The sequence below is a fragment of the Pelobates fuscus genome, chromosome 4 (genome assembly GCF_036172605.1).
Source record: "Pelobates fuscus isolate aPelFus1 chromosome 4, aPelFus1.pri, whole genome shotgun sequence".
Lineage (NCBI taxonomy): Eukaryota > Metazoa > Chordata > Amphibia > Anura > Pelobatidae > Pelobates > Pelobates fuscus.
Genome location: NC_086320.1, coordinates 229,189,506 through 229,209,500, shown reverse-complemented (window position 1 = coordinate 229,209,500; position 19,995 = coordinate 229,189,506). Strand labels below are relative to the sequence as shown.

At 43.3% G+C, this 19,995-nt stretch overlaps 1 protein-coding gene across 1 annotated transcript in view; it reads left to right on the top strand.

The window, feature by feature from the left end:
• SEMA5A (semaphorin 5A) overlaps nucleotides 1–19,995 on the top strand; it is a 503,768-nt gene that overhangs the window by 389,631 nt on the left and 94,142 nt on the right. Inside the window, exon 12 of the mRNA XM_063451928.1 lies at nucleotides 23–230. Coding sequence (XP_063307998.1) covers nucleotides 23–230 — 208 coding nt within the window. The remainder of the gene's footprint in view (nucleotides 1–22; nucleotides 231–19,995) is intronic.

The window sequence follows — 19,995 nt, the reverse complement described above, 5'->3', positions numbered from 1 at the left end:
TAACAAGTTGTTTTTTTTACAGACTATGGAACAATTAAAAAAGTCCTGGCGCCAATAAATCAAAATACAAGTAGTTGCTTACTGGAAGAAATTGAACTTTTACCAAAGAAACAAATGGAGCCAATTCGAAGATTACAAATTCTTCACAGTCAAAGTGTACTCTTTGTGGGCTTATATGGTCATGTTATAAAGATCCCTTTGAAACGATGTATGTTCTACAAAAGCCGCAGGTAAGTTGTAGTTGAGGTAACATTTGATTTCTCATTAGTTTTCTTGTTTACTTTGAATCACAATGTATTTGTATTTATACAAAAGTCTTTATAAAAAATATATATATACACACACACAGATATATATATATATATATATATATATATATATAAATAAATAATAAACTGGAACTGCACTCACGGTCTTCCAATGTAATAAATTCTTTATTTTTATCAAAATCAAACTCGACGTTTCGGTCCGCACAGGGACCTTCCTCAGGATAAAGTGACAATTGCAATACATCCCAAACCCACATATATAACCCCCAATATCATAAAACAATACCTTACCCCAGGTGTGTGTCATTCAGTCTGTCGTTTTCCCCGTGTGTGTGCGCATGTGCGCTTATGCCACGCCCTCACGTCGACGTCTAACACCCACGTGATGAAGTGGTGAAACGCCGTTACCTTAGTAACGTTGATGCCATCGCCCAGGCAACCCGCTGTATACACATAGACAGCCGGGCATCCTTGGTGGATAAGAAAAATATAATTGGGGAAATCATCCTTTCTGAATGAAACATAATAATAAGTTAAAAGTATTAGTGACTCTAAGTTTCAAAACATGCATTGGAAACAGGAGATATTTAAAAAAGCACTTAATCTATCGCTCTGATTAAGTAACACTAAGTCTGTATTGAGCAAAACTGATAATTACATACACCCGATAATATTTATAATAAGTTTGCCTCATGGTGATGAAGTATTTCGTGTAACAATGTGTTAATATACAATAAATTCATATTAATAATTCTAATCTATCAATACAGTCATTCTACCTTACTATGTTTATCGTGATTTATATATGGTAAAAAAAAGATTTTGCCGAAGTATGTGTAATATATTACATTTTTAGTAAGTGTAAGTGTGAGTAAATAATCACTACCTTCATCTGTGTACATGTCAACTTGTACCAGCTCTTAATACTGTGTTTAGTGTATCAATGTATATATAAAAAATACTATATCAAAAATAATAATAATAATACATAAAAGTGAAAAGAAACCTTTAGCTATCGTATAAACAAAGCGTATTCCATTTTTAATCTCACTGACTTTACTAATGCATTATTTACAAAACTGAAACTAAGAGTTCCTAGTCTGCCCAGATGTAAATCTATTATGATAAATTTAAGCCATAATGTTAATAATAATTTAAATGACTGATTGAGCATTACTTTGCTTTCTTATCAGCTAATGAGGCTAAATATGCCCCTAACTTTAAATATAATATAGGCTACTAAATATTGGGCCATCTAGGTAACTCAGTATATCAGCTATAAACAATTAAAAACCATTAAACCAAGCGAGAACCTTGCAGACAAAATAATCTGAAACTGTTACAGAAAAGAATGATACGTTCATAATTCATTCAAACCCCTGGGATAAACTGTATCCAGTTTAAAGATCCAATACGTTTCTTTGTTCAAAAGCATTTTTCCCTGTCCAAAAAAATGTTTGGCAACAGGTTTGTCACTGTGTCCATCTCTATAGGCAACGCGAATGTTGGACCGGTGTCCTCTTATACGTTCACACAAAGGTGTTTCCGTTTTGCCTATGTATGATAAGCCACAAGGGCAATTGAGTTTGTATATCACAAACGGAGTTTTGCAGGTAATAGTAAAAGTGCTAAAAAAATTTTTGTTAGAATGGGGATGATTAAATGTCCGTGAAGGCACCATATGGCTACATGTTACGCAGCCTAAATATCTGATACTTCCCCTTTGTTGAGATTTATTTGTCCGTATATAACTCTGTGTTGGATCCGTCTTGACTAACATGTCCCGAAGATTTCTGTTCCGTTTGTAACACACCATTGGTTTTTGTTGAAATATATTGGGTAATGTAGAATCACGTGCTAACATATTCCAATTACTTTTGATAACATTAGATAATTTGATAGATGCTTCATTGTATGTCAAAGGACAAATCAACCGATTTTTTAATGAGGACGATTCCTTCGGAATGTGTTGCCTTGCTTGTTGCAACGCAACATACAATTGTTTAGTATCATAACCTCGGTGCAAAAATTTCATTTTCATTTGTTGTAATTGTTCATCCTTTGTTGTCTCGTTTGAGTTGTTACGTATTGTTCTTAAGAATTGCGCCTTGGGTAATGAGGATTTTAGTCTCTCAGAATGTGCACTCTGTGCATGCAGGATTGTATTGTGATCAGTGGGTTTTGTGTATAATGAGAAATGAATACTTCCTTCCTTAATCCAGACCTGTAGGTCTAGAAAATGTACTTTATCCGTGCTGATCTCTGCTGTAAATCGAATCGGACTGTCCACCTCATTTAGATTTTTTACCACATCTTGCGCTTCTAATACGGTTCCTGTCCAGATTATGAACAAATCATCGATAAACCTGAAGAACCTCAAAATTTTGTCGCCATACCTAGGAAAAATGTGTGTTGTTTCATATATATATATATACATATATACATTAGCGTACATGGGGGCTATAGGCCATGGATGTACCCGCTATCTGCATAAACCAATCTTCTTTGAACCTAAAGTAATTATTCGACAATGCCAAATCGAGTAGTTGTAATATGTATTCGATTGGAGGACCTTTATATACTTTTGAGTGCGTGAGCACTTGCCTCATGGCTTCAATGCCTTGGCTATGTGGTATTACAGTATAGAGGCTTTTAACGTCCATGGTTATTAGCACTATTGGGTTCTTATCCAACTGTATTGTCGATAATTCCTATATTAATGATGGCGTATCCTTTATACATGTTTCCAGTTCAACCACTGGTTGTTTAAATAATAGGTCCAACCACTTTGCAATAGGTTCCAACCCACCTCCCACTGCAGAGACGATTGGACGTCCAGGGGTGTGTGTTGGATCCTTGTGCATTTTGGGAATGGTATAGATAACTGGTATCCTGGGAGTTTTATTGAATACTCAGCCATTTGTGGTTCAATATACCCTGCGAGTACTCCTGTGTTTAATGTATCCTCGATTTTATGTTGAATTTCCTTAGTAGGATCCTGTCTTAATTTTCTGTACGTGGACTGACATCTTAATTGTTGTCTCAGTTCATATGCATATTTTTCATATTGCATAATCACAATACCGCCCCCCTTGTCAGCTGGGCGTATTACAATCTTCGGATCTTCCGCTAAATTCTGTATAAGTTTCCTTTGGGTTTTGGTCAGATTTTGAGGTTTGATTTTATGCTTATTGATCAAATCTTTTGATTCACTTAACACTGTAGTCATGTAAGTCTTCAAAGAGGAATTATTAGTAATAGGATCAAAGGAAGATTTAGGTCTTAAGATGTTAATTGGTGGTTGTGACATGTTTGTTGAACCAGGCTTCTTAGCATAAAATTCTTTAAGACGTAAATTTCTCCCAAATTGGAACATTTCAATGTTCCATTTGAACAACTGAGGTTTAGATGTAGGAACAAATGTCAATCCTTTACTTAGAATTTGAATTTCTTCTGATGTTAATTGCCTCTCTGAAAGATTAAAGATTGGAATTCATTATTGAAAGGAGGTTTTGAGCGACTGTTCATAGGTCTTGCCCCCCTGTCCTCTCTTGATATGTGTTCTTCATGGCTTTTTAGGCGACTACATGTTGTAATTGTTCCTCCCGTTGCTCCTAAAAAATTATTCTGTCTAAGAGTCTCGTTATCTGACGCAGATTCTCCTGATGTAATGTCTATCGTAGAGATCTTGGGACGTTGTATGCGTCTTCTGTGGCGTCTAGGTCTTTGTTGTCCACCCTAGAGCCATTTATATACCGAGTGCTCTCTATAATCTTGCTTTACTTTCTCCAGTTTTTGCTTTTTAAATGTAATAAGTTCATTTTGATATTTGGCTACTTCCTCTTTAAGATTCTGTTGTAGTTTTAACCCCTCTGTTGAATTTAGTAATAGTGCCTGTTGCATCTCTACTTCCGTGATCTTCTGAAGTGTTTCTGCTAAATCTGACTTAACGTCCTTGATGATAATAAGCATTAAATCCAATGATGCCCTATTGAGCACTTGGGTCCAGTCTCTGCAAACCTGTGGCTTTAATCTGCCTATTGTAGGTACATTCAAAATATGAAATCCCCTTGGGATCTGTTTAGATTTAAAGTAATCAGAGAGAAATACCCCATGCAGGTCCAAATCCACCGCTCTTTTATGTAATTTCAATAATTGAAAATAAATGTCCTTATTAGTATATTGAGTGGTAAACTCCATACTAGATTTATCCCATAATATGGCCTTAGTTTCCTCTGATGTAAACTGTAAAGTCTCTGCATTTTCTGCATAGGCTCCCGCTTGTAATAAGAAATCATCCATAATGTCCAATTTTATGTTATTGAGAAAGTATACACTTGAGATTTGACTAAAAAAAAATTTCAAATCAAAAAGTGGTTTCAAGTTGCTGGTGCATAGGTAAAACCTTCCCCTTTAAAGGCTCCAAAGATAAATACAAAAAACAAAAATCCTTGCACTCATGCCAAATAGTAAATTCTATGTGTATACAGCGGGTTGCCTGGGCTATGGCATCAACGTTACTAAAGTAACGGCGTTTCACCACGTCATCACGTGGGCGTTAGACGTCGACGTGGGGGCGTGGCGTAAGCACACATGCGCAGACACACGGGGAAAACGCCAGACTGAATGACACACACCTGGGGTAAGTTATTGCTTTATGATATTGGGGGGTATATATGTGGGTTTTGGATGTATTGCAATTGTCACTTTATCCTGAGGAAGGTCCCTGTGCGGACCGAAACGTCGATTTTGATGAAATAAAGAATGTATTACATTGGAAGACCGTGAGTGCAGTTCCAGTTTATTATTTATACTACATTCCCCTGAAGACTGGCACCCGGCAAGTAAAAGCCATTTTTGGCTTGAATTTACTATTTGGCTTGAGTGCAAGGATTTTTGTTTTTGTATATATATATATATATATATATATATATATATATATATATATATATATATATATATATATTTGTAATAGGGGCCATTAGACGTAATAGTTAGATAATAACAACAAAAGTGAGTTACAGTCAGTTGTGGTGTGCCGGAACTGACGTATGGGGTAGGCCTGTGATAAAAGAGGGCCTACCCAATAAATTGTAAAGAAGGGAAGAGGTGGGAGGGATGAACCCAGCGGTGACGGTTCTGATATGGAGCGGGCCTGAGCTTATATACAATTGCAGGTGTGGCAAACCTAGCCACTTACGAAGTATTATGCATATATATGCCTGACTGTTGTTTCCCTTGTGTCTCCCTCCAGGAGAAACTTAACCCCTGTTAAATGTATCTGCATATCCAGGTTTCACCTACTGTTCCTATGTATTCGTGTGTTTCAGCGCACGAATACCACTAACCCGATGTTTCAAGTTTCACGAACAGGGGATTCCAACCCTGTTCGTGAAACAAACAAAATGCCAAATAAGAGACCACCCCAGAAGGTCGTGTGCCGCTCATTAGTAAACCGAAACATTGTATCCATCCTTTAATCAGTGTTCTGTGTGTGGCCACCGTTCGTATACCGAACACGTGGCGGTGGCCATCTTTGCTTTGTTAGAATTCAGCGGTGTTTGGTCGTCGAGTGCCTGGAACCAAAAACGGTCACTTGATTTCCAAACACAGCTGAACTTCCGTAGCATTCGGTAAACTCTCTCCTTCGGGAAATTAAACCCATACGTGAGTTTTCTCTGTTAAGACCCAGTTCGTATGAATGTATATTGCAAGCCGCATTTGGTTGTTTCCGCAGGGATCAGAGCGGTACTTCGGTATATTGTACTGATTGATCCCTGCAATCTAATGAGGGGTCATTCGGTAAAATATGAGGTGAATTACCAAAGTTGTGGATTTTAATGTAAAAAAAGTATTTTCTGTACCAGTAGTTAATCCCATTAACAGTGCATTCTGGGGTAGTTATCTCTCTGGTACAGCAGTGTATGATGGGAATCTCGCCTGTAAGTTCAGTTTCCCATGTAGTCCACTATTGTACAATCCCTGGAATGTGACTTTGGAAACCCCTTACATTTGTAACCACATAAATACTGTGACCTGTAATTAAAACCTCAGTTGATCTCCAAGCTATGTGTTGTCTAGTTCTTGGGAGGAAGGGATTATTACTACGCTACCTGTGTTTTACCTGCTTATTCTGACTACCAGCGGAGATACCGTGGATTAACCCCTACTACTCCGCTACAACAGGCTACGCTTTTATATTTGTAGTCGGGGACATAAGCTGTAATAGTAACATAATAAAAACAAAAGTGAGTACCAGTCGGTTGTGGTGTGCCGGAACCGACGTATGGGGTAGGCCTGTTATAAAAGAAGGCAAAAAGCTTGATGTAAACAAATAACTTCATTATACACGTTACACAGCTGGACCTTTAAATGCTAATCTCAATTCCTGTTATGGTTGTGGAATATAACTGTCTTTTAATTATATAAGCAGGGACATTGTGGCTTGAAGCTGCTGAAGCAGCTCCAATTCTGAATAAGTGGCCAGAAAAACCAGAGGGGTAGAGACCGAATCTAATAAACAGAGTTCTAATGTATTATATGAACTTCGTAGTGGTCAGAGGGTTACCATGTAATGAAAGAAGTGGTGTATTAGGATTAAGACCAGCAAGTGCAGAATGATATGTGTCAAATGTTCTAATGGGACACCATGGGTTACCGGTGGGATAATAGCAGACATTAGTAGGCGGGTCTAGCTGATTTGTTTTAGTGTGATCGATGGTAAGTACATAATGGTCAGTTTCTTTTTGAATTTTCTTAATTTTAAGGTGCAGGTGGTTAGACGTGATGTTATTGGTAGTGAATTCATTTGGTCGTAAGAATCCATAGAAGGTTAGATAAGTTGCCGTTTTCATAACAAGATTAGTGTTGGTTTCGAATGGATTGGTGTCCAGAATGTCTGAAAGTGCATGAAATTTAGGTCTGGATGAATGGGTAGGAGCTTAAATGCGTTGAAAACATCAGTTTTCCCTAACCAAGCTCCTACGCCAGCCCTCAGAATGGTGTGAATAGCGTCATCCACTGTGGTATATTTCAGGGAGAACTCTTCGAAGGGAATTTGCAAATTAATGCTATGGGTAGATAAAGAATGTGGAGCCGACAAATCGTAGAATAGCATTATTTTATTGTTGAACGTCCCTGTGGCTATACCTATTGGGTTACTACGCCAGCTGGAGAAGGGCGGTTTAGAGAAAGGGCCTAATATGAACCCGTTGTTCAACTCTTTCACAAGCAGTAATTCTGTGCTGACGGGGTCAAGAAGGGCAGACTGTAGGTTAGGATATTCCTGAATACCAGTGGGGAGTGTGACAAAGCCAGTGTGGAAATCGTCGGTGAACCCCTTGACCAAGAAGTCGACTAGGTGATGGGAAGGGTGTGCCTGGAAGTTAAATGCCAGGCTGTCAATGCTAACTTTGGTAAGTCATTGTTTTGGGCACAGATGATGGGGACAGACCTGCACCAATCTGCATGTGTTAAGTTCAAAACTGCCAGAATTAAAGTTGTTGCACCCTGGGACACACACTGCCGCTGGGGAGGAAGGACGACACCTTCAGCTCCCTGGGACACACACTGCCGCTGGGGAGGAAGGACGGCACCTTCAGCTCCCTGGGATACACACTGCCGCTGGGGAGGAAGGACAGCACCTTCAGCTCCCTGGGATACACACTGCCGCTGGGGAGGAAGGACGACACCTTCAGCTCCCTGGGATACACACTGCCGCTAGAGAGGAAGGACGACACCTTCAGCTCCCTGGGATACACACTGCCGCTGGGGAGGAAGGACGACACATTCAGCTCCCTGGGACACACACTGCCACTGGGGAGGAAGGACGACATCTTCAGCTCCCTGGGGTACACACTGCCGCTGGGGAGGAAGGACGACACCTTCAGCTCCCTGGGACACACACTGCCGCTGGGGAGGAAGGACAACACCTTTGACTCCCCGTAACGCACTCTGCCGCTGGGGAGGGCGGAAGACACCTTTGGCTATATCTGCCATGGCCTGCAGGTACTCTGCTGCTAATTTCCTCACGCTCTGTATGTATTTCTCAGGTGGGTTGAGTCCAAAGTAAAACAGCAGTCTGGCAACCTCTCTGTCAAACTCCTCCTGAGTGTAGTCAGACACCATGCTGGCTCTGCCGACGTTGGTTCCTTTGTAGATAGGGTCGCTGTACGGGTACAAACGTTGCCCTCAGTTTGTAAATCCAGGGGATGGTGTTACCTGTAGCTGTCCTTCTGGCTGTACGAACGATCCCGCCGCTTGCCACCAATTGTAACGGACCGTTTCGCTCACCGGAGGTTAAAAACCGTTTAGGCGATATTCCCCTTTCCAGATGCACAGGCAGCAACTGTAAGCACCAATCTCCTGAACTGCAAACTCTACGAATCCTGGAAACAGCCGAACAGGAAAACCATACGAAAGGGTTACACTCCTGGCAGTCAGCATACAATCCAATTCCCCCAATAACGAGACGACACTTCGGTTTGAGGGTTAAGCAGAATCTGACTGTCCTGGCACATACAGTCTCTTTTATTTCCAATCCACAACCACAGTACAGCCCACAGGGTATTACAGAACAACCAATCAATCCGTACAATACACACAGACACTCCCACACAAAATCCTCCCCTCTGCCTGTGATATGATTACTGAACACAATGGGTAATCTCATTATCACAGGCAGAGGAATACAGTTTTTACAAAATATTTATAACTTCTAAAATATACATGTCACAAACATAAAACATACATTTTCATAAGCAGCATACTCCAAATACAAACATATGTCAAAATCATCCAAATTGGTCCATTGGTTCAAAAGACAGATCAAAGTCCTTTGTGACCAAATGAAGCTTGGCTTTTCTGCTTAAAACCAGTTCCACAGAGTCTTCTATCCTGGAGATAATTGAGAAGTAATCCAATTATCTCCAAGGACAGAGGCAATTATCTCCATTAGCCTGGCAGACAAAGGACAATAAAAGACATAAAAATACAATAAAATACACAAGGTTACATTTATTACATAAAATACAGACATTCTACCTATCCCCAGATAGCTTAGATCTGAGCGCACATTATTACCGGATGGCGCTCAGATCACATACATACAGTTCAATCGCCATGGAGCCAAAGTCTTTCATACAGTCTTTCAGTATACGGCTGGGCTCCATGGCATAGCTATCTGGTGTAGCATGGCTTTAACAGTCCACAGAAAGGCACAAACCAGCCTTTCTGCAGGGAAAAAGAACAGGGGCCATAGTCTAAAGGCAAGAGGCGGGCAAGCAGCCCCCTCCAAGGACATGTGGCGAGGTCGGTTTCGCCACATGGTGGTGTCGTTATCATGGGAGGGACCCGGAGTGGGGGTCAATATGGGGGGGATGACTGTTGATGTCTGAGGTGATTCCAATTTGTCCAGCCTAACGCTGATCGTATTGATAGAGGCAAGGAGAGATGACATTAAACTCTTGATCTCTGTAAAGTTGTCGGGCTGCAGGACAACTCCAGGCTGGGGAGTACAGGTATTGGAAATAAATATTTTATAGAGTTCAGCCTTGCGAGCTATAGCTGGGAAAGGGACCCCCATGCAACGTAATTCAGTTGCAAGCTTTGGGATAGTCCATGACTGCAGGGAATATGGACTGGATGGTTCCAGATTCTCAGTTGGGGTGCTTGGACCAGCCGGGGTGGAAGGCCTGGCTGGGGTTTCAGGTATAGCCAGTTCCTTGTCTTGTTCAGGTATTTGAGACATACTAGGAATGAAAACATGGGTAAGGATAAGGCCTTTAGTTGTGAGCGAAATTCCTGTGTCAACTAGCTCTAGCTAAGCCTAAGGCGAAACATTATCGAACCTACAAAAGAGATGGAGCCCTGCTAGTGCCAAATGGCGAGAGAGGCTCTATCTAAGGGCCTTGTGGGCGGGGACCACTGAATGATGTGGTGGGAATGTTGGCCTCTCGGTGACTGTAACAAGACATAATATAATTGGGTGGGACTTGGTGAGGCCCTAACTAGTAACCGACAGTGGTTAATGTCTAGCTATGCGTTGGACCGAGGGGCGTATACCTCAGATGAGGATGGGTGTTGGCCTCACGGGAGTAGATTAATTACAGTAAGCTAGGGACGAATGCTATCAATGACAGCCAGTTGACCAATCCTATTCTGTTGGGGTATTGGGAGTAGGAAGTAAAATGGAGACATACCTAGCTTATGAAATCTTTAGGGTTCTCTATGGAGAATGATAAATACTTGAGAACCTGAAAAGACAATGTGGAAGGTTAAGTCTGGGTTGGGTAAAACTCACCTGTGGAAATGATGACAGTGGTTCTGTTGGGAATTGCTAGTACTGGTTATCTGAGGATAAAACTAGAGTTATCCTCTACACAGTAAGGTAAGGTATCAAGACAAGAGATGAGGTGATATTCGGTATACCTGTAACATGCTGGGAGTAAGAATCCAATGATGACCCAAAGTTCTGGGGGAGAGTAGTGATGGTAACAAAGGCCTGAAAATAGAGTATGGATGAGAACGTGAGGGAACATGTGGTCATTCTCATGTGTGCCAAGTAGTGTTGTCGCGAACCCGAAATTTTCGGTTCGCGAACGGCGAACGCGAACTTCCGCAAATGTTCGCGAACCGCCATTGACTTCAATGGGCAGGCTAATTTTAAAACCAACAGGGACTCTTTCTGGCCACAAAAGTGATGGAAAAGTTGTTTCAAGGGGACTAACACCTGGACTGTGGCATGCCGGAGGGGGATCCATGGCAAAACTCCCATGGAAAATTACACAGTTGATGCAGAGTCTGCTTTTAATCCATAAAGGGCAGAAATCACCTAACATTGACACCTGTCCTCAAAGCCCCTGATACACACTGACACAGAGCAGAATAGAGACTGTTCCCCGTCCACAGAGACCATGATACACACTGACACAGAGCAGAATAGAGACTGTTCCCCGTCCACAGAGACCATGATACACACTGACACAGAGCAGAATAGAGACTGTTCCCTGTCCACAGAGTCCATGATACACACTGACACAGAGCAGAATAGAGACTGTTCACCGTCCACAGAGACCATGATACACACTGACACAGAGCAGAATAGAGACTGTTACCCCTACATAGGGTCACTTGGCAGATATGGATTGACACCTGTCCTCAAAACCCCTGATACACACTGACACAGAGCAGAATAGGGACTGTTCCCCCTACATAGGGTCACTTGGCAGATATGGATTGACACCTGTCCTCAAAACCCCTGATACACACTGACACAGAGCAGAGCACCCCTGCGCGGTGTGTGGGGGACATAAATCACAATTGGGGGGCCTACTTTCCTCCCCCCCGGCCCCCATCCCTGCGCGGTGGGTGGGGGGCATAAATCACAATGGGACGGACCTACTGATAGGAGTGGAGTATTGTTCATATCAGTTTAATACCTTCCGCGTCTCCTATCAGTGGACGTGTATATGGCAGCCATTTTAGGAACCGCACACCTGGGACCCGAGCAAGGTCACCTCGTTCAAGCTGCTCTGGTTCCTTGATGAGCCAGCTGCCTGTGAGTTAACATGTCCCGTGGAGAAGCACTCTGTCCTGTAAAGCCTCACCACAAAAAAATTAAATAAATAACAGCACTCGGAGTGGTGAGTTTAGTAAATGTTCATATCAGTTTAATACCTTCCGCGTCTCCTATCAGTGGACGTGTATATGGCAGCCATTTTAGGAACCGCACACCTGGGACCCGAGCAAGGTCACCTCTTTCAACAGGCGACATGATTTGGCCCTGTAAAACTATCCTGGATATTCTCTACAATTTCTATGGATATGGCATTGATTTATGTAACAGGGAGATGGAAGAAGATGCTTGGTCGGTCCTCTTACTTGAAATTTGGGGCACTGCGCGGGCAAGCTAATGTGCCACCAGATAGGAATGGTGAGTTTAGTATTGTTCATATCAGTTTAATACCTTCCGCGTCTCCTATCAGTGGACGTGTAAATGGCAGAGATTTTTAATTGTTGAATCACCTCCCCTTTTTAGGCCAAGGTGGGAAGATGCTTAGACCACTGGTATATTGGTGCCATCTTGGAGGATTTTTTTTTGGTTTGGTTTTTGAAGCCACAGTGCTGCACCAGTGGGCCTAAAAATTAGGCATGTACACATGCCTGAAAAATTAGGTATTGTTGCAGCCGCTTTAATCCCTGTTATGTGCCTTTTTTTTGTTTTGTTTTTGAAGCCACAGTGCAGCACCAGAGGCCCGTAAAATTAGGCATGTACACATGCCTGAAAAATTAGGTATTGTTGCAGCCACTGCTGTAGCAGCGGCCAGAAAAATTGATGTTTGTTTCACAGGCAGAAAGTGCCCTAAAACATGGCGGCTTGAACCCTAGTTGGTGGCGGATAAGTCACGCAAGTCAAACGTCATTCAGAGCTAAAATACAGCAGCGTGTGGACCATTTTTAGCCCAAGGCAGCTCATCTCATCAGGCCTTTTTTAATCGAATGTATCGCCCAGTGTCAGTCCCTTCGGGATCCATCCCTCATTCATCTTAATAAAGGTGAGGTAATATAGACTTTTTTGACCTAGGCGACTTCTCTTCTCAGTGACAATACCTCCTGCTGCACAGAAGGTCCTTTCTGACAGGACACTTGAAGCGGGGCAGGCCAGAAGTTCTATCGCAAATTGGGATAGCTCAGGCCACAGGTCAAGCCTGCACACCCAGTAGTCAAGGGGTTCATCGCTCCTCAGAGTGTCGATATCTGCAGTTAAGGCGAGGTAGTCTGCTACCTGTCGGTCGAGTCGCTCTCTGAGGGTGGATCCCGAAGGGCTGTGGCGATGCATAGGACTTAAAAAGGTCCGCATGTCCTCCATCAACAACACGTCTTTAAAGCGTCCTGTCCTTGCCGGCGTGGTCGTGGGAGGAGGAGGAGGAGGATGACTTCCACCTCTCCCCCTGTTAGATTCCCGTTGTGCTGTGACATCACCCTTAAACGCTGTGTAAAGCATACTTTTTAATTTATTTTGCAAATGCTGCATCCTTTCCGACTTGTTGTAATTCAGTAACATTTCCGCCACTTTCTGCTTATACCGGGGGTCTAGTAGCGTGGACACCCAGTACAGGTCGTTCTCCTTCAGCCTTTTTATACGAGGGTCCCTCAACAGGCAGGACAGCATGAAAGACCCCATTTGCACAAGGTTGGATGCCGAGCTACTTATTTCCTGTTCCTCCTCCTCACTGATGTCATTGAAGGTATGTTCTTCCCCCCAGCCACGTACAACACCACGGGTACCAGTTGGTGACAACGAGCACCCTGGGATGCCTGTTGTGTTTGGTCTTGCTCCTCCTCCTCCTCCTCCTCAAAGCTACAATCCTCCTCTGATTCCTCTTCCTCACAATCCTCTTCCAGCGTTGCCGCAGGTCCAGCAAGCGATGCTGATAAGGCTGTTTCTGGTGGTGATGGTGACCACAACTCTTCCTCTTCCTCTTCACGCTCATCTACAGCCTGATCCAGCACTCTTCGCAGGGCACGCTCCAGGAAGAAAACAAATGGTATGATGTCGCTGATGGTGCCTTTGTTGCGACTGACTAGGTTTGTCACCTCCTCAAAAGGACGCATGAGCCTACAGGCATTGCGCATGAGCGTCCAGTAACGTGGCAAAAAAATTCCCAGCTCCCCAGAGGCTGTCCTAGCACCCCGGTTACAAATATTCATTAACAGCTTTTTCTTGTTGGAGCAGGCGGTCGAACATTAGGAGTGTTGAATTCCAACGTGTAGGGCTGTCGCAAATCAAGCGCCTCACTGGCATGTTGTTTCGCCGCTGGATATCGGCAAAGTGAGCCATGGCCGTGTAGGAACGCCTGAAATGGCCACACACCTTCCTGGCCTGCTTCAGGACGTCCTGTAAGCCTGTGTACTTATGCACAAAGCGTTGTACGATCAGATTACACACATGTGCCATGCACGGCACATGTGTCATCTTGCCCAACTTCAATGCCGCTATCAAATTTTTTCCGTTGTCACACACCACTTTGCCGATATCCAGTTGCTGCGGAGTCAGCCACTTTTCCACCTGTGCGTTCAGGGCGGACAGGAGTGCTTGCCCGGTGTGACTCTCTGCTTTCAAGCAAGTCAAACCCAAGACGGCGTGACACTGCCGTATCCGGGATGTGGAATAGTACCTGGGGAGCTGGGGGGGTGCCGTTGATGTGGAGCAAGACGCAGCAGCACAAGAGGACTCAGCCGAGGAGGTTATGGAAGAGGATGGAGTAGGAGGAGTAGAGGAGGTGGCAGCAGGACTGCCTGCAATTCGTGGCGGTGTCACCAACTCTTCTGCAATGCCACGCATTCCTTGATTGTCAGCCGTCAGCAGGTTTACCCAATGCGCAGTGTAGGTGATATACCTGCCCTGACCATGCTTTGCAGACCAGGTATCAGTGGTCAGATGGACCCTTGCCCCAACACTGTGTGCCAGACATGCCATGACTTCCTTTTGCACAATTGAGTACAAGTTGGGGATTGCCTTTTGTGAAAAGAAATTCTGGCCGGGTACCTTCCACTGCGGTGTCCCAATAGCTACAAATTTTTTGAACGCCTCAGACTCAACCAGATTGTATGGTAAAAGCTGGCGGGCTAATAGTTCGGACAAGCCAGCTGTCAGACGCTGGGCAAGGGGGTGACTTGGTGACATTGGCTTCTTACGCTCAAACATGTCCTTGACAGACACATGACTGTGGGCAGATGAGCGGGAACTGCTCAAGGCGGGAGACGGAGTGGCGGATGGTTGAGAGGGGGCAAGAAGGACAGCAGTGGTTGACGTGGCTGAAGAAGCTAGACCAGGAGGAGGATGGCGACTTAGAGTAGGCGTGCTGCTTGTACTCATGTGTTGATCCCATAGGCGTTTGTGATGTGAGATCATGTGCCTACGCAAAGCAGTTGTACCTAGGTGGGTGTTGGACTTCCCATGACTCAGTTTATTTTGGCACAGGTTGCAAATGGCATCGCTGTTGTCAGAGGCAGACACACAAAAAAAATGCCACACTGCTGAGCTCTGCAATGACGGCATTTTGGTGGTGGACACAGCATGCGTTGATTGGCGTGCTGTCGGGCTGACCCCGGGTGCCGATGCATGCTGTCTGACTGTGCCACTAGCTCCTTGCGACGACCCCCCCCTGCTTCCAACTCGTCTCCTCCTCCTCTCTGTCTCCCCACTTTCGCCCTGTTCTTCTTCTTGCCGAGCGGGCACCCACGTGACATCCATGGACGCATCGTCATCATCAACCGCTTCGCTTGTATCTGACAACTCAGAAAAGGAAGCAGCAGCGGGTACAACATCATCATCATCACACCGTACCTCCATGTATTTAATGCTGCCTGCCTGAGACATATCCCTGTTATCTACATCCTTTAGCAATAATGGTTGCGCGTCACTCATTTCTTCAAACGGGTATGTGAATAACTCCTCTGACATACCAAGTAAAGTGGCTGTGGTGCTAGTTTTGGTGGTGGCGGCAGGCGGGTGAGTGGTATCTTGAGAGGTGCCTGAAGCTAAGCTGGAGGAGGATGGTGCGTCAAGGTTCCGAGCGGAGGCTGTACAAGATTGGGTGTCCTGTGTTAGCCAGTCAACTATGTCCTCAGAACTTTTCAAGTTCAGGGTACGTGGCTTCTGAAAACTGGGCATTATTCTAGGGCAAAAGGGAATCACAGCACCACGACCACGACGGCCCCTGCGGGGTGGCCTGCCTCTGCCTGTCATTTTTTGGGGGATTAGTGGTACTATGCGTGCAAGCTACTGTGAGACCAGATATGATTGGCAATGTGAACTGTAACAGTTCTGCAGAGCACACACTGTAGGCCTGACACACCCGCTTGAAGACAAGTAACTGCTATTCAATCTATAACAGTGAAAAAAAAAAATTGTTTTTAAAAGCACGCTATAGAGACACCAGATATGATTGGCAATGTGCACTGGAACAGTTCTGGAGAGCACACGCTGAAGGAAGGACTGACAGAGCCGCTTGAAGGACACTGACTGGCTGCTATTAGCTTACACTAGAAACCTTTTTTCTTTGTAAAAGCACGCTATAGAGACACCAGATATGATTGGCAATGTGCACTGGAACAATTCTGCAGAGCACACACTGTAGGCCTGACACACCCGCTTGAAGACAAGTAACTGCTATTCAATCTATAACAGTGAAAAAAAAAAAATGTTTTTAAAAGCACGCTATAGAGACACCAGATATGATTGGCAATGTGCACTGGAACAGTTCTGGAGAGCACACGCTGAAGGAAGGACTGACAGAGCCGCTTGAAGGACACTGACTGGCTGCTATTAGCTTACACTAGAAACCTTTTTTCTTTGTAAAAGCACGCTAAAGAGACACCAGATATGATTGGCAACTGTCAAAGCACGCTGGCACAGGTCTGCAGAGCACACGCTGAAGTAGGCCTGACACCCAGACGCTTGCAGAAAACTAACTGCTCTTCTATTACAGTGAAAAAAAATTATTTCTTTTAAATCTAAAGCTTAACCTATTGTAAAAACAGATATGAGTGGTGGCACTGACTGTGCAAATGGGCAAGGCATCCAACCTGACACAGAAGCTGGCAGGCAGGCAACTGCTCTTCTATTACAGTGAAAACAAATTATTTCTTTTAAATCTAAAGCTTAACCTATTGTTAAAACAGATATGAGTGGTGGCACTGACTGTGCAAATGGGCAAGGCATCCAACCTGACACAGAAGCTGGCAGGCAGGCAACTGCTCTTCTATTACAGTGAAAAAAAAATATTTATTTTAAATCTAAAGCTTAACCTATTGTAAAAACAGATATGAGTGGTGGCACTGACTGTGCAAATGGGCAAGGCATCCAACCTGACACAGAAGCTGGCAGGCAGGCAACTGCTCTTCTATTACAGTGAAAACAAATTATTTCTTTTAAATCTAAAGCTTAACCTATTGTTAAAACAGATATGAGTGGTGGCACTGACTGTGCAAATGGGCAAGGCATCCAACCTGACACAGAAGCTGGCAGGCAGCCAACTGCTCTTCTATTACAGTGAAAAAAAATTATTTCTTTTAAATCTAAAGCTTAACCTATTGTTAAAACAGATATGAGTGGTGGCACTGGGCAAGTAGGCACAGTATCCAATGTGAACCTCACACAGAAGCTGGCAGGCAGGCACCTGCAATTACATTACACAGGAAAAAAAAAAAGCAGCCTGATGTTATAGCCCTAAAAAGGGCTTTTTGGGGTGCTGTCCTTACAGCAGAGATCAGATGAGTCCTTCAGGATTGTAGTGGACACTGAATACCCTAGCCTAGCTATCAATTTCCCTATCTAATCAGCAGCAGCTAAACTTTCCCTCCTCTCACTAAGCATGCAGCTTCAGAATGAATCGAAAATGGATGCTGGGAGGGAGGTTGGAGGGTGTGGAAGGGAGGGAGTGCTGCTGATTGGCTGGAATGTGTCTGCTGACCGAGAGGCACAGGGTCAAAGTTTGCCCAATGATGACGAATAGGGGGCGGATCGAACTGCGCATGTGTCCGCCCGCCGCGGCGAACGCGAACACGCTAAGTTCGCCGGGAACTGTTCGCCGGCGGACAGTTCGGTACATCACTAGTGCCAAGTAAATACAAAGGACATTACGGTGAGGGATAAGGTTGATTGTGCTAGAGTTGTTTAGCGGTTTACTTTGAAATTGCTAAAATTAGGGGAAGGGGTTCGAGAGCTTGAAATTTATGGCCAATTAAATGGATGTTGGTGACCAGTAGTGACCATGTGTTGAACTGGATATAAAACCGTATATAGGGAATATTTTGGGACAGATGAGTCATGGGGTATAGGGGTACAAACGAATACAATTATTTTTAATCTACACTCAAACAAATCGATCTGTTCAGGATTTACCTTGTTTTTTGAAAAAAAAACTCCACAGGTAAATTTCAGATGGAATTTGATGAATTTATGTCAGCTGAAAACCACCAAGGATGTCCAGTCTCCCATGTAAAAGTGTCTCTCTGTCACCATCAAACATCGCTTTGGGGAAAAATAATTACATTGACACTTCAATATTATATAAAAAAGATACTTTATTTATTTATTTACCAAGTACAGGATTCTTCTTCTAAGTGGCAACTGGCAGTATTAAATACTTTTTGTATTAGATATTTTTGAAAGCAAAAATATATATCATGATTTACTAGTCATTGTTTTTTTTAACCGTATATCCAATATATCACAGAGCGCATTGTATTGACCATTTATACTCCCAACAGTCCCGGAAGACATTAAATAAATGAACTGTGTCAGAGCAAAGCAAAATGATTTGCCATAAGTCAGCAGGGACAAATAATGAATAAGTGCTTGAGCACATGTTAACATTGTATTAGTTTATAAAATAATGTATTTGTTTTGAAAAACAAAACATTTTGCTTGGAAAAGGTAGTGGCACTGTGCGCTACATATTACTTGCAATTATTATAAATTTTAACAAAAGTCTTGACTTTTTTCATATGTGAGTAATCCGTGAACAAATGCAAGCATCTTAGCATGTAAAATAAATGCTTACAATTTAAAAAATGCAGCATTGATTAAAGCATACTTCTCACTGTAGAAGTGCAAAATCTTCAATTCAGAGATGTGTTTGCACCCTTTGGTGCTTTCTCAGTAGACTCAATGTTGAAGAGCTGTTGAAAAAGTGCTGAAGGGTGCAAAATACATCTAGTTTGACTAATACCTTTAAATGATGGTGTCCCACTTCATTTTTGAAAAACTTTTTTTGATCTTAGTCTTTGGTCTAAGAGCTCGACTCTTTCCTCTGCAAAAGTTAATTACATCAATACCCTCATAACTAGACTTTCAAGCGAACCCAAATGCCTATTTTACACTTTTCACTCTCGTCTTCACCCTGTTGCTCCTTCTTCTTCTACCAACTTGACCGCCACAAACCTTGCAACTCACTTCACTGAAAAGATTTCTACAATCAGGCAAGAGATGTGTCTTCTCTCTTCAATACTTCCCCAAACCCCACTCCCTCTGCTGTTCTATGTTAATTCACACGTGCTACAGTGGAAGAACTGTCTGCTCTTCTCCAGTCTTCCCACCCCACCACCTGTTCCCTTTATCCTATTCCCTTGTATCTCACTAAAATTTTCAATCTCTCCCTCTCCTCTGGCATATTTCCATTACCCTTCAAACATGCAACTGTATCCCAGATTCTAAAAAAGCCCAATTTAAAATTTTGGTTCTTGATTACAAATCTCTACAGAATACTGCTCCAACCTAACTTTCCTCCCTAATACACAAGTATGTACCGTCTAGGCCCTTACACTCTGCCGAAGTCCTACGTCTATCTGTTCGTACTCCGACCTCTGATGCTCACCTTCAAGACTTCTCTAGGGCTGCACCATTCCTGTGGAACTCTCTTCCCCTCTCAGTTAGACATTCACCCAGTCTCCACTCCTTCAATTAAATCATTGAGAACTCACTATTTCAGCAAACTGTATCAATTAAACTCTTAATAGCATGCCCCCTGCTGCCTGATTGCCCTCCTGCAACTGTCATCAAAACACTATCTTTAGTGAATATTACTATACTGACCTACTTTTCTACTCCTACCCTTACCTTGTGTCACTCTACCCCACTCCCTCTAGCATGTAGGCTCATTGAGCAGTGCCCTCAACCCCTCTGTTCCTGTGTGTCCTACTCGTCTGGTTACAATTACGT